This window comes from Acinonyx jubatus, chromosome B1 (assembly GCF_027475565.1).
Source record: "Acinonyx jubatus isolate Ajub_Pintada_27869175 chromosome B1, VMU_Ajub_asm_v1.0, whole genome shotgun sequence".
In the NCBI taxonomy this organism is placed as follows: domain Eukaryota; kingdom Metazoa; phylum Chordata; class Mammalia; order Carnivora; family Felidae; genus Acinonyx; species Acinonyx jubatus.
This window is the reverse complement of record NC_069382.1, coordinates 47593202-47606152: the sequence shown is the minus strand read 5'-3', so window position 1 is coordinate 47606152 and position 12951 is coordinate 47593202. Positions and strand designations below refer to the sequence as shown.

Here is a 12951-nt window from a genome sequence, read left to right as displayed (position 1 = left end):
AGACTAAAACAGATTAAACAAGGTTACCCAGCAGTACGTGTTAGAACTGAGATTTTTAATCTGGGCCTGACTCAGAGATGAGTGCTGTCTTCAATACCCCACATTTGTAAACTTGTATACTTGTATCCTCACAAGTCATGTTCACCCCCACATTGATGAGATCACAGGCACAAATATAGCTCGCAGCTTACTCTCTTTTCAGGCCTTTTAAAAATAAAATCAAATTTATGAGTCAAAAGGAAGCAAAACAACACTATGGTTAAAAGGGTTTCTAAACTCACTAGGGAACCTGGGTGGCTCATTTGGTTAAGTGTCCAACTTGGGTTCAGGTGATGATCTTGTGGTTTGTGGGCTTGAGTCCCGCGTTGGGCTCTGTGCTGACAGCTCAGAGTCTGGAGCCTATTTCAGATTCTGTGTCTCCCTCTCTCTGCTCCCCCCCCCCCCCACTCACGCTCTCCCTCAAAAATAAATGAGTATTTAAAAAAAAAATAAAAAAAAAAAAATAAAAAATAAAACTCATTAATCCTCCCTCAGCTTCTCGCTCCTGTAAATGATCTGAATTGGACAAGCCTGGATCAAAGGTGGCCTTTCATTTTCAATCCCTCTCAAATCCTAATGACCTGGGATGTGATTATTCTGATTGTGGACTCTGTAGGCACAGAGTTTATTGTGTTATTTGTGTTTACTGACAACAAATAATTATTGACACACTTATTATTGATGTGACATATTGATATCAATCTATTGTTGACATACTTATCAGTGTACTTACTCACTGCCTACAGACTGGTATCTTTCCCTGTACAATAGCCAAGGGAGTGGGAAGTCATAATGAACCAGAGAGGAAAGAATCCTAAACAGGGAGGCAGAAAGACTGGTTCCATGGCTGCCTGTGTCTAATTACTACAGAGATCAAGTGAACCCTCTGCTAAGCTTCAGTTTCCATACTATAGGAGTAAGGGCTGCTCTAGATTCTGAGACCCCTTTTGGCTTGGCATGCTTGCACTAACCAGTCTTTTATCATTGATACAACAGGACAGAAAGTCCTGCTGGTCTTTAGTATCACAAGAATTCTAGAATGGGGCATGTTTTGTATTGGTTTGATATGATTTCAAATCCACAACAAAGACCCCCCCCCCCAGGCCCCCAAAATGAAGTTGTTAGATGTGAAGCTGTTTTGAAAGGAGGGAAGCTGTAACAGAAAGTCAGTAACTGGTCTTCTGGTCCTATGCCCTTGATAAGCACTCAGTAGCCCAACTGCTGACGGCCTCACTGGATGTCAATCAGTAAAAAAAACTGAAGAAGCCATTCGGAGAGTCTGTGAGGACTCTCCAGAGTATTTGGTCAGTGCTGAGGGGCTCTGCTCCTCTAAATAGCTCTCCCAAGCCCTTGGGGCAATTAGCTTTTGCCCTGATGAAGGCCACTCTTTCAGGAATAGCCGCCAGCTGGGGAAGAAAATCCTCCTGCCCACCAATGCTGGTGCCATCGTTCCCTAGCAACATGCTCTGGCAACAGGGGACTCTGACTTTTGCACCAGCAAGCTGGAGGGCAGCTCTCAATTGGCTACACCATCTCCCACAAGTGCAAACTCAAACAACTAAATTTGGACCTCATTTGGATCCAGTTCAGATCTCCTTAACTGGAACAAGAATGGGATTAATCAATCATTGTTTGCAAGTATGTTGTTTATTGGTTTATGAAGGGACATTATCCTGCATGCTATTGGCTTGTGAAATACCCACAGCAAACCAGTGTTAAATAAACTGCAGACAAAAACAAACTCAATCTCTGAGCATTAATTTGCCATGAAACAAAACAGGGCACAATTCTCAAAGCTTCCACCCTCTACTTATTCTTGCACTAGTTCAGAATTTCGTTTTTGTGAGTGTTGCCAGAGTGATCTTTCTTCCTTTCTTTCTTAATGGTTTAAACAAACAGGCTTTCCTTCCTTCTCACTATAGGAGAAACACGTGTTCATAAGCAGATATTTGCACTTAGAAAATGCAAAAAGTAGAAAAATGAAGGAAATAATTCATAATCTCACCTGGGATTAACAATCCCAAGGATATTCTGGAATACTTCTTCTAGACGTTTTTCAGCACATAGCTCTTCTTCCCCCATAATTGAAACCATGTTGTATTAATTGTTTTACATTCTGGTGGGTGGTTTTTGTTTGTTTGTTTGTTTTTTCCCAATTATCACAACAGGTCTTTCTTTTCTGGTGTTATTGAAATCTCATTCTGAACATTTCTCTTCACAGGTGACGCTTCCTAGTCCATCATTTCCCAGCGATTCGGCTTTGGGGCTGTTTCTCTAGTTTGCTCTTCTAGTGCGTGAACGGCAACGCACAGAACTTTTTTCTCTTGCAAACTTCAGCGCGTCTTTTAAGACCCATTCCATTACACAGACTTAGGGGACAGCAGATGGCGCGGCGAGCAGTTCCCCTCCCTTTGGGAAAAGCCTTCAATACACAGGGCAATTGTGGAGTCTTTAGAGAGATTTAATTACTCAGTATCCAGGAAGACAATGGGTCTACTGACATGCTCGGGTATTTTCGGGCCGGGTAATTGTTTTAACCTTTAGCAGGGCTCTCGCCCTAAGCAATGTGAAAGCACGGCCTGAGGTCCCCAGAGGCAGCTTCTCGGCGGGGTCCCGCCCCCTGCCGCGCCGCCTGCCCCTCTCCCCCTACCCTTCGCCCGTAGCCCTTTTCTGGCCCGGCGCCGGCTCCCTTACCTGGGCAGCGCCAACTCCTCCTCCGCGCGGCCGAAGGCCCCGGCCGGCGAGGGCAGCGCCAGGACCCCGTTCAGGTCGAACAGTGCCGCGCGCAGCGCCATGGCGGCCTGCGCCTCCACCTCCGGCCCCGCACAAAGCGCCCGGGGTGCGCGGAGGTCTGGGGTGGTATTGGAGCGGCAGGCCGCCGGGACCCCACCCACTTGTGGAGCGCGGCCCCGCCCCTGCCCCGCCCCCGCCCCGCCCCCTGTCCTGGACGGGCCGGGGTCGCGTCCCAGGCGGAAAGCGGCCCTGTGTCCGCGGCCTGTAGGGGCTGAGCGCTTCACGCCAATTTGCCAGACTTTCACCGGACCGAGCAGGCCTGAGACAGGGGACGTCTGAGAAAGAGCCAGGGGCCACAGACTTTCAAGTGCGCGCGTGTGCTGCCAAAAGCTGCGTTCAATATTTGGATCCTTTGATGTGCATTTCCCTTGGCCTAGCCACTAAACTAATAGCTTTGTTGCCCTCCTTTCGGTGCGTATATTTACAGACCCCTCACTATCCTGAGCACGCTCCCCTAGTCGCACACTTATCTGTCAGAGCAAAATGTGTTTCCAGAATAAAATATGCTCCGGGTATGGTATGCCAACTCAGAATACATCCATTCCAATCTCTTGTGGAACGAGGCTTACTTATTACTCCTTTGTACCTGCTACTTGTACTAATGCTCCTAAAAGTGTTCCCGGCTTTGTTTTATTTAAAAAAATTTTTTTTAACATTTATTTACTTCTGAGACAGAAAGAGACAGAGCATGAACGGGGGAGGGACAGAGAGAGAGGGATACACAGAATCTGAAACAGGCTCCAGGCTCTGAGCTGTCAGCACAGAGCCCGACCCGGGGCTCGAACTCACAGACTGCGAGATCATGACCTGAGCTGAAGTTGGACGTTTAACCGACTGAGCCACCCAGGCGCCCCTCCTGGCTTTGTTTTAAATCACAGACGCCACACTCCTGGTTGGCTCCTTTGTTTCTGGACTTTGCTTAGGAGTGTCTGAGCTGTCCTCGCTAAAGAGGGGTCCTTGGACCCCTCCTGCGTCTGTAGTGTAGCTCTGTGAATTAAAACATGCTTTTGGCCTATGGGGCCCCTGAGTGCCTCAGTCAGTTAAGCATCTGACTCTTTCTTTTTTTTTCTTTTTTTTTTTTTTTTTAGTTTCAGAGTTTAGTTTATTTATTTTTTTATTATGAAATTTATTGTCAGACTCGTTTCCATACAACACCCAGTGCTCGTCCCAACAGGTGCCCTCCTCAATGCCCATACCCACCCTCTCCTCCCTCCCACCCCCCATCAACCCTCAGTTTATTCTCAGTTTTTAAGAGTCTCTTATGATTTGGCTCCCTCCCTCTCTTAACTTTTTTTTCCCCTTCCCCTCCCCCATGGCTTTCTGTTAAGTTTTTCAGGATCCACATAAGAGTGAAAACATATGGCATGTGTCTTTCTCTGTATGACTTATTTCACTTAGCATAACACTTTCCAGTTCCATCCACGTTGCTACAAAGGGCCATATTTCATTTTTTCTCATTGCCAAGTAGTATTCCATTGTATATATAAGCCACAACTTCTTTATCCATTCATCAGTTGATGGACATTTAGGCTCTTTCCATAATTTGGCTATTGTTGAAAGTGCTGCTATAAACATTGGGGTACAAGTTTCAGAAAGCATCTGACTCTTGATTTAGGCTCAGGTCCTGAGAGATTCTCTCCTTCTCTCTCTGCCCCTCCCTCCCTCCCTCTCTAAATAAATAAATAGACATTTAAGAAAACAAAAACAGGGGCGCCCGGGTGGCTCAGTCGGTTAAGCCTCCAACTTCAGCTCAGGTCATGATCTTGTGGTTTGTGAGTTGAAACCCCACATCGGGCTCTGTGCTGACAGCTCAGAGCCTGGAGCCTGCTTCCGATTCTGTGTCTCCTTCTTTCTCTGCCCCTCCCCTGTTCACGTTCTGTCTCTTAATAATAAATAAATGTTAAAAAAAATTTTTTTTAAAAAAAACACAAAAACAAAAACCATGCTTTTGGCCTAGTTGTTCCAACTTGCCGACAGCTCGCCTCAAGACACGGACGCTAGAGACCTCCCTGTTGAATGTGCCATTTGTGAATTTATCCAAGATATTCTCCCTCATTTGGCTAGAACAATGTTGTGAAAGATCATCAGACTCCTTACTGAAATCAAGAGGTATTGACCGATACCATACTTTGCATCTACAAATCATCAATCTGGTGAAGAAGAACAACAAATTTGTTTCGGGTGTTTTGTTCTGGTGAACTATGACCATGCTTACTTCTCTTGTCTTACAACCTCTTCCAGGATCTGCTGTAATGCCCCCAATTTCGAATCCGAGAGACCACCAAGGAGCCGATACCGATGCAAACGCACGAGGGTTTATTTGCAAGCTCGAGCTTGGGCCCAAGTATACCCGGCACAGCGGAGCAGGGACTTGGACTCCTAGGTTAAGAGGCGTAGCAGTTTTATAGGGGCCAGTGGCCAATGAGATTGTAACACACACAGAAAGTTGCATAGTCATGTTAGTCCACACGCAGGTGGCCAGTTGAATTACAATTTACCCTATAGTAACTGTTTGAACTGGCCTATCACTCTGGTCAGAATTGGCGCGCAAGTTTGGCGGGCAAAAGGTGGGGTTTACATTCTTTGGCGGTTAGGGGTTCTGCATTCCTATTTGAGCCGGTTTCCAGTAAGGGTATGCTCAATGGCTTGACTAGGGTGGGGGAGTGTCTTAAGCAATAAGTAGGTCATGTGGGGGTTATACATGAGATGGTGGGTGTAGCACAAAATGGAGTCAGTCTTGCTCTGCTTGTCCAGGGGTAGAGGATTTTTGTTAAATTCCTTGGGTCCCACACTGCCTGAGACTGATAGTAGTGCTTTCTTCCTTTTTTTTTAAAGTTTTATTTATTTATTTATTTATTTTGAGAGAGAGACAGAGAGACAGAGAGAGAGAGAGAAGAGAAGGGGACTGAGGATCCTAAGCAGGCTCTGTGATGACAGGCAGGGGCTCAAACTCAGCCTTGAGATAGTGACCTGAGCCAAAGTTGGATGTTCAACCGTTCAACCGACTGAGCCATCCAGGCGCCCCAACAATATGAACCCACTTAAATTAAATCTCCAACTTAGACTTTACTTTGGTCTCTAAACTCACACATCCAACCTCTTACTGAACATCTCCCCTTGAATATCCAACAGGTATCTTGAATTTATCGTGACCAAAACAGAACTCTTGGTACATTCTTACCTCTTAAGCCTATTAATCCCAATACATTCTCAGTCTACTAAATGGCACCCCCATTCACTCAATCACTCAGCCGAAAGAACTCGGAGCTTCTTCTGGATTTCTGGCTCCCCACTAAGCTGTGTATTCTTGAACTCAGTCCCAGTGGTGTCCAGTTGAGTAGGGCAGAGGTAATAGCTTCTGGTTCGGTGGTGTTTTTTGGGAGTCTTTCTTAAAGGCTCACCCTGGAGCTCACTTCCCCACTGCTTGCAAAGATTTTGTAGGTTCCTAGTAGCCTGAATTACATCTCTTTCTATTTAAATTAACTAGAGTAGTTTCTGCCATCTGGTGCAGTACCATTTAGGAATACATATACATATATGTTTGTAAATGTAGCAAAGCAAAGAGGAAGGATACCCTGACAGAACTGGATTTTGTAAATCCCCCTTCTGAGAAGGAAAGTAAGAAACACAGAATCTGAGACTTCCTTTTAAGATGGGAATAATTGCTTGTTAATAGGAAATTATGAAGCTATCACGGGCACCCTTGTTTATTCAGGGGCAGTAAAGTAGTAAATTGACGTGGTGTGGAATATTCTATAATACCTTGTGAGTTACAGAACGCCCTGGCTGAATTGCTTAGGCAAGGTGTAGAGGTCTCAATGGCATTTTACTGTGCTCTGCTCTTTCTCTTGGGTAATACTTCCCCCATGTTTTCTGCTACCCACGGTGTAGGAAGGGAAGAGCTCACTCAGCTGGGCTATGGAAATCTTTACTGAAATGTAAATCCTACCCCTTATGTCTGTTAATTTTAATATTTATAAGGGGCGTCTGGGTAGCTCAGTCAGTTAAGTGTCCCACTTCTACTTCGGCGCAGGCCATGAGCTTGTGGTCTGTGAGTTCGAGCTCTGCATTGGGCTCTGTGCTGACTGCTCAGAGCCTGGAGCCTGCTTGGGATTCTGTGTCTCCCTCTCTCTCTCTCTGCCCCTCCCCCTCTCGTGCTCTGCCTCTCTTGCTCTCAAAAATAAATAAAGCATAAAACCGTGAGATCATGACCTGAGCCGAAACCCAGAGTCAGACACTTAACCAACTGAGCCACCCAGGCACCACAAGTTCTCTAAACCCACATTCCACCTGAAGCTTTGTCTTTCTTTAGTGCAGCAAATGAATTTCTTTAATTCATCAACAAATAATATATTAAGCACTTTCTGGCACTTGGGTTTCATTGGTAAATAAAACAGACAAAAATAGGGACTAAGAAGCTTCTATTGTAGTGGGATGATGAAATTCAAGGAATTTCCAGTTGCTTCTGGGGCCATGAATGAGGACATTAGAAATATTTATGGTGGCTACTTGTCATTTTTCTTAGTTATTATTATTATTATTTTTTACTTCCCAATATCTATAACCTCTTCCTACTTTTGAAGAATTTTACCCTGCAGTGGACATCTGTCATTTAGAGATGCACAGTGTCCTTTGAACATCATCTCTCTACTGTGATAGCTCTCGCGTTTTGAGTTCTTCCTTCTCAAGATAGACTCCACGGACACCCTGTTTCCTAGGCTCCCGTAATGCTGTTCATGTGACATGGGCTCTGCCCTTCAACCTTCTTGCCTGTGATTTGGGTATGAGAACAAGAAACTTGAAGCAACAGATATGTGAGCTGGAACTTTCTTCCAGCAATAGCAGTGGCAGAAGCATCTAGTGTTTCTGGGGAGGATAGTATGGAACTTCCCCAGTCAATTCCTATATACTTGGTGTGGACGAAGAGACACAAGGGTGGCTTCCTAAAAATTGTACCATGGTGTGGTTTGCTGTCACTACATTGTTGTTAGTTGTGCAGTTCCCTAGCCTGCTTCTCTTTTCCTCCCTCAGATTCTGTGAGCACGCCTTGAACTAGGGTGAAGGTCTGTGAATCAGGCTCAGCAGATTAGATGCACCCAGCCCAGGCTTTATAGCAGGAGGGAAGAGGGACAGAGGGGAGGGTTTTGGTTGGCAATTTTGGGGCAGCAGCAATATCCAAGGTCCTCAGCCGACAGGGACGATGCAGGCCATATGACCCTCAGCATTCAGCAACAGAAGCAGCACTGTGTTTCCAAGTCTGGTCTGGGGTGATTTTGATGGTTGGCCTTCTCTGCTACTAGTTTTCCAGGTTTGGTTCTCTAAGCTTCCAAGGGGCCTCACCAATAGTCTGTCATTAAATATATTCTCTGCCTAGATCAGCCAGTGTAGGCACCTCTTACTCCTCACCAATTCTCAAAACCCTTCTACTGTGCCTTCTGGAACCTTCTGGAACTCACCATGCCCTCTGGAACTTCAGGGTCATCATCAGCAAGATTCACTCCTTCCCCTAATCTCTCTTCTATTGTCTTGCTCTTCTTGCTCTCAAGATGTGCAAGTCTCAAATGTGGCTCTCCTCTGAGGCACCTGCTTCCACTGTTCTCCCCCCTCCCCTTGTGTCACTGGGAAGGGGGAGGGGGAGACGACCTTTCAGTCCTCATCGCTGCACCCCGATCACCTCTGAAGACCCACAATATTAATCTCAACTCAGCCGACTGTTCTACACTACACCCAACTACTCCACTACTCTTCCCTTGTCTGGTCTCTCACGTGATCTCCCGGGAGACTGAGTGACACATTCCTTTCTCCCCTCAGTCTCCAATGCTTTCCCCCATCCTCGCTCTCAGCCAGTGTCTTTGCTTCCCACCGCACTGAGAAAATTGGAGCAATCAGAAAACTTCCACAAACTCCCACCTGTCTGTTGACTCACCCTGGACCTGTGGCTGCTTCAACTCCATCTCCTCTCCAGCCACACTGAGCAGCTGTCTCTGCTCCTGGCTAACGCTGACTCTTCCTGTGAGACACTGAATTTGGTACTCTTGTAGGCACAAGGACAACTCCTCGCCCCGTCACTAGTTATCTCCTCTCCTGGATCATCCCATTCACATGCCGAACGTTATGGATGGAATGAATGTATGTGTCCCCTCCCCCCCAATCTGTATGTTGAAGCCCCAGGGTGATGGTATTTGGAGGCAGGGCCTTTGGGAGGAAATTAGGGTTAGTTGAGGTCATGTGGGTAGGTCCCATGATGGGATTAGCGTCCTTATTTATTTTATTTTTAATTTTTTTAATGTTTTATTTATTTTTGAGAGAGAGAGAGAAAGACAGAGTACAAGTGGGGCAGGGGCAGAGAGAGAGAGGGAGAAAGAATCCACGAAACAGGCTCCAGGCTCTGAGCTGTCAGTACAGAGCCTGATGTGGGGCTCGAACCCGTGAACCGCGAGGTCATGACCTGAGCCGAAGTCAGATGCTTAACCGACTGAGCCACCAGGTGCCCCTAGTGTCCTTCTTTAAAAAGGCACCAGAGGGGCGCCTGGGTGGCTCAGTTGGTTAAGCGTCCAACTCGGCTCAGGTCATGATCTCGCGGCTTGTGAGTTCGAGCCCCGCGTCGGGCTCTGTGCTGACAGCTCAGAGCCTGGAGCCTGTTTCAGATTCTGTGTCTCCCTCTCTCTCTGACCCTCCCCTGTTCATGCTCTGACTCTCTCTGTCTCAAAAATAAATAAACGTTAAAAAAAACTTTTAAAATAAAAAATAAAAAGGCACCAGAGAGCTTGCTTTCTTGCTCTGTATGGACACAAAGGAGAGGTCATGTGAGCACAAAGTGAGATGGTGGCTGCCTACATGCCAAGAGACCTCAGAATGAAACCCTCCCTGCCGGCACCTTCACCTTGGACTTCCAGTCTGCAGAACTGAAAGCGGGAAATTTCTGTACCTTAAATCACCCAATCTGTGGTGTTTTGTTATGGCATCTCAAGCAGACTAAGACACCAATAGTCTGTAACTTCATTTATTAAATAAATGAATAGGGGCACCTGGGTGACTTAGTTGGTTAAGTGTTCGACTCTTGGTTTCAGCTCGGGTCATGATCTCAGGGTGGTGAGTTGAAGCCTCACATTGGGCTCTGTGCTGACAGCATGGAGCCTGCTTGGCATTCTCTCTCTCTCTCTCTCTCTCTCTCTCTCCTTTCTCTGCCCTCCCCCCTCCCCCACTCACATGTGTGTGCTCTCGGTCTCCCTCAAAATAAATAAATAAACCTTAAAAAAATGAATAAGTCTATGGAGAGCCCACATTTCTCTCCCACTACTATTCGTTTTCTTCTTTTATAGCAAAAGTCTGTAAGAGTTGTTGAGGCTCATCAACTCTACACCTACTTGGCCCATTCTCCTTTGAACTCATCTGATTCATGCTTTTGTCTTTATCCTCTCGGTGAAAATCCTCTTCCCAACGTCACAGAAAACCTCTGTGTTGCTAAATCCATAGATCATTCTACACCCTCACCATGCCCGACTTAGCAGCAACTGGCCCGGTGGCCCTTCCTGATGACACTCTCTGTCCTCGGCCTCTCGTACCCTCTCTTGCCTGGATGGTCTCACCTGCTATGCATATGGCTCCTGCTTGGTTTCCTCTGCAGGCTCCTCATTTTCCTCATCTCTAAAGTCAGTCCCTAGGCCTCTGCTATTCTTCATGTAAAACCACTCTCTTGCTTATCTCAACTGGTCTTCTCTTCCCTAAATTATTTCTCCTGCAATCTTCCTCACGCGTGACCCTCTGGCCACAGTCAGCCATATACAGCCCTTAGAGGGGCTCACCGAGGGAATCTGGGCAGGTGGCTGTGTGCAGGCTACCTGGGGCTCTGGTTTCCATGTCGACGGAATGGTTACAGAGAGGCAATTGCCAGGCTGAGGCTGAAAGGTGCCCCCACCTGTGCTAGAAATTACAGGAAACCTCTCTCTCATCCTCCTGCAATGTCCCTCCAGGGCTCTTCACTGAGACAGCTTAGTATTGGGTATACTTTAAAGAAGAAATCCTCAAAGAAACATAAATTGAAAGTACATTCAGAGATGACAGGCAATAAATGGATAAGTGACCAGATGGTGAAATTCCAAACTCAAATTCTGAGCCTGTGATGTGCTTAATTATTGCATCAATTCAACTCACAGCACTAATGGGGAAGAAGTAAGACTCTAAGAACTGGGAATAATCCCAAGGTAGGAACGCTTCCTTGTCAGGGAAAGATGTTTCTCTTCCTGTAAGCTGATGAACTTGTTCTTACCTTAGCGGAAAGCCCCACAAGAACCTCACCTGAAAGATTTATCATGAGCCAGGTAAGCCAACTTCCTTCATGCCCCATCCTAAGTCCCCTCACTGCCTCTGGACTTGAACAAGGGCTAGGTCCCCACCATGCCCCAGCAGACAGGTTCCAGGGACAAACCTGGGAGGAGACACAAACACACACCAAACCTGCAAGATTCTGCTCGTTGATGTCCACAATCTGGTGATCATGCATAGAAATGGATTATCAGGGTACTAGACCAAGGACAGAAGGTTAAAATAAGACTTGGTGGACTGATGGGGGATACTTCCTAGAGATTTTGGTTTAGTCTACAAATTTGAATAGCTGGGGTGTGTATGAGTCAGGGTTCTCCCAAGAAACAGAAAAAATACTACACACACACACACACACACACATATATATATATATATATGAATAACATATATATTCCATATATATGTTATTCATATATATATATATATATATATATATATATATATACACATACATACATACATAAAATGAGACTTATTATAGGTATTGGTTCATATGGTTATGGAGGCTGAGAAGTCCCAGTCTACTGTCTGCAAGCTGGAAAACCAGAAAGCAGGTGGTGTTACACACTGACAGTCTGGAGTCCAAAGGTCTGAGAATGAGAGGTAGGAACCAATGGTTTAAGTCCTGGTCTGAGTCTGAAGGCTGAAGAATCAGGTGTACTGGTGACCAAAAGCAGGAGAAAATAGAGGTCATAGCTCAAGCAGAGAAACTGAATCATGTTTCCATCACCTTTTTGTTCTACCCAGGCCCTCTACAGATTAGATGGTGCCCACCTGCATTGGGGAGAGTGATCCTCTTGCCTTCGTCTACTGATTTAAATGCATATCTCCTCCAGAGACATCCTACAGACACACTCAGAAAGAATGTTTTAGCAGCTATCTGGGCCTCCCTTAGCCCCGTCGTGTTGACACATAAGATTAACCATCACAGGGTGGTATTCACGGTTTGTTCAATGGTAGTCCATGCAAAGTTACTGTGAGATATCACAAATTAGTATAGTGGAAGGAAAGACTTGGAAAAATAGAAATGTTGGAATGGATTTTTTTATGCACAACCTTCCACCTTCTTCCTCGTATGAGAAAGCTCATGAGACACTCCCTTCTCCAAGGCCTTGAGAAATAGATTGGTGTGAGAGGGCTACCATCTTGATTACAGGAGCTGTGGGAAGTGGTTTGCAGCTTGGGTGCTGAAGACTTGAGTTAAGGGAACTTCTCAGTATGTGACACATCATCATCAGTCTTGACAGGAGGAACCAAGGAGAAGCCTCTATAACAAAGTGATAAATAAAATCTATAGCATGTTTCGGTGTGGTGGGGGGCGGTCATGGCATTAGAACCACCATCAAAGACCAGAATGATGCAGGGAAGATAATTTTGATGACCACCAAACTCTATCTAAGATGGATGGGTCTTGCAGAGTGTCAATGCATCATTGTAAACTTAATTAGGTGATTCTAATTACAGATGTTATTCCTGATGGGATCCCTACTGCTGTCATTGCCAAATGCCCAGCTGTCCAGCAGCAATGACAAACCCCGAGCTCTAGATAGGGTGCCTGAGCCCAGAGGCTCAAATCATTCACCTGGTGGCAAGCTGATTACATTGAACTCCTTCCATAATGGAGGGGGTAGAAATTTGTCTTTCATGGAATAGATGCTTCTTCTGGAGGATGGGTGAAGGGGAAAGCTATAAATACCAACTCTAACCTAACAATCTTTTATAGCAGTAAGGAATGTACCAGCCTATATTTTCTTCCTTACTTGGTTAATTTATTTTATTTTCTGCGAACCCCAT

At 45.8% G+C, this 12951-nt stretch overlaps 1 protein-coding gene across 1 annotated transcript in view; it reads right to left on the bottom strand.

Annotated features, from left to right (window-relative positions):
* EPHX2 (epoxide hydrolase 2) overlaps positions 1–2914 on the bottom strand; it is a 77283-nt gene extending 74369 nt beyond the window's left edge. The window contains exon 1 of the mRNA XM_027070138.2: positions 2734–2914. Coding sequence (XP_026925939.1) covers positions 2734–2834 — 101 coding nt within the window. The 5' untranslated portion in view covers positions 2835–2914. The remainder of the gene's footprint in view (positions 1–2733) is intronic.
* Between the last annotated feature and the right edge of the window lie 10037 nt (positions 2915–12951).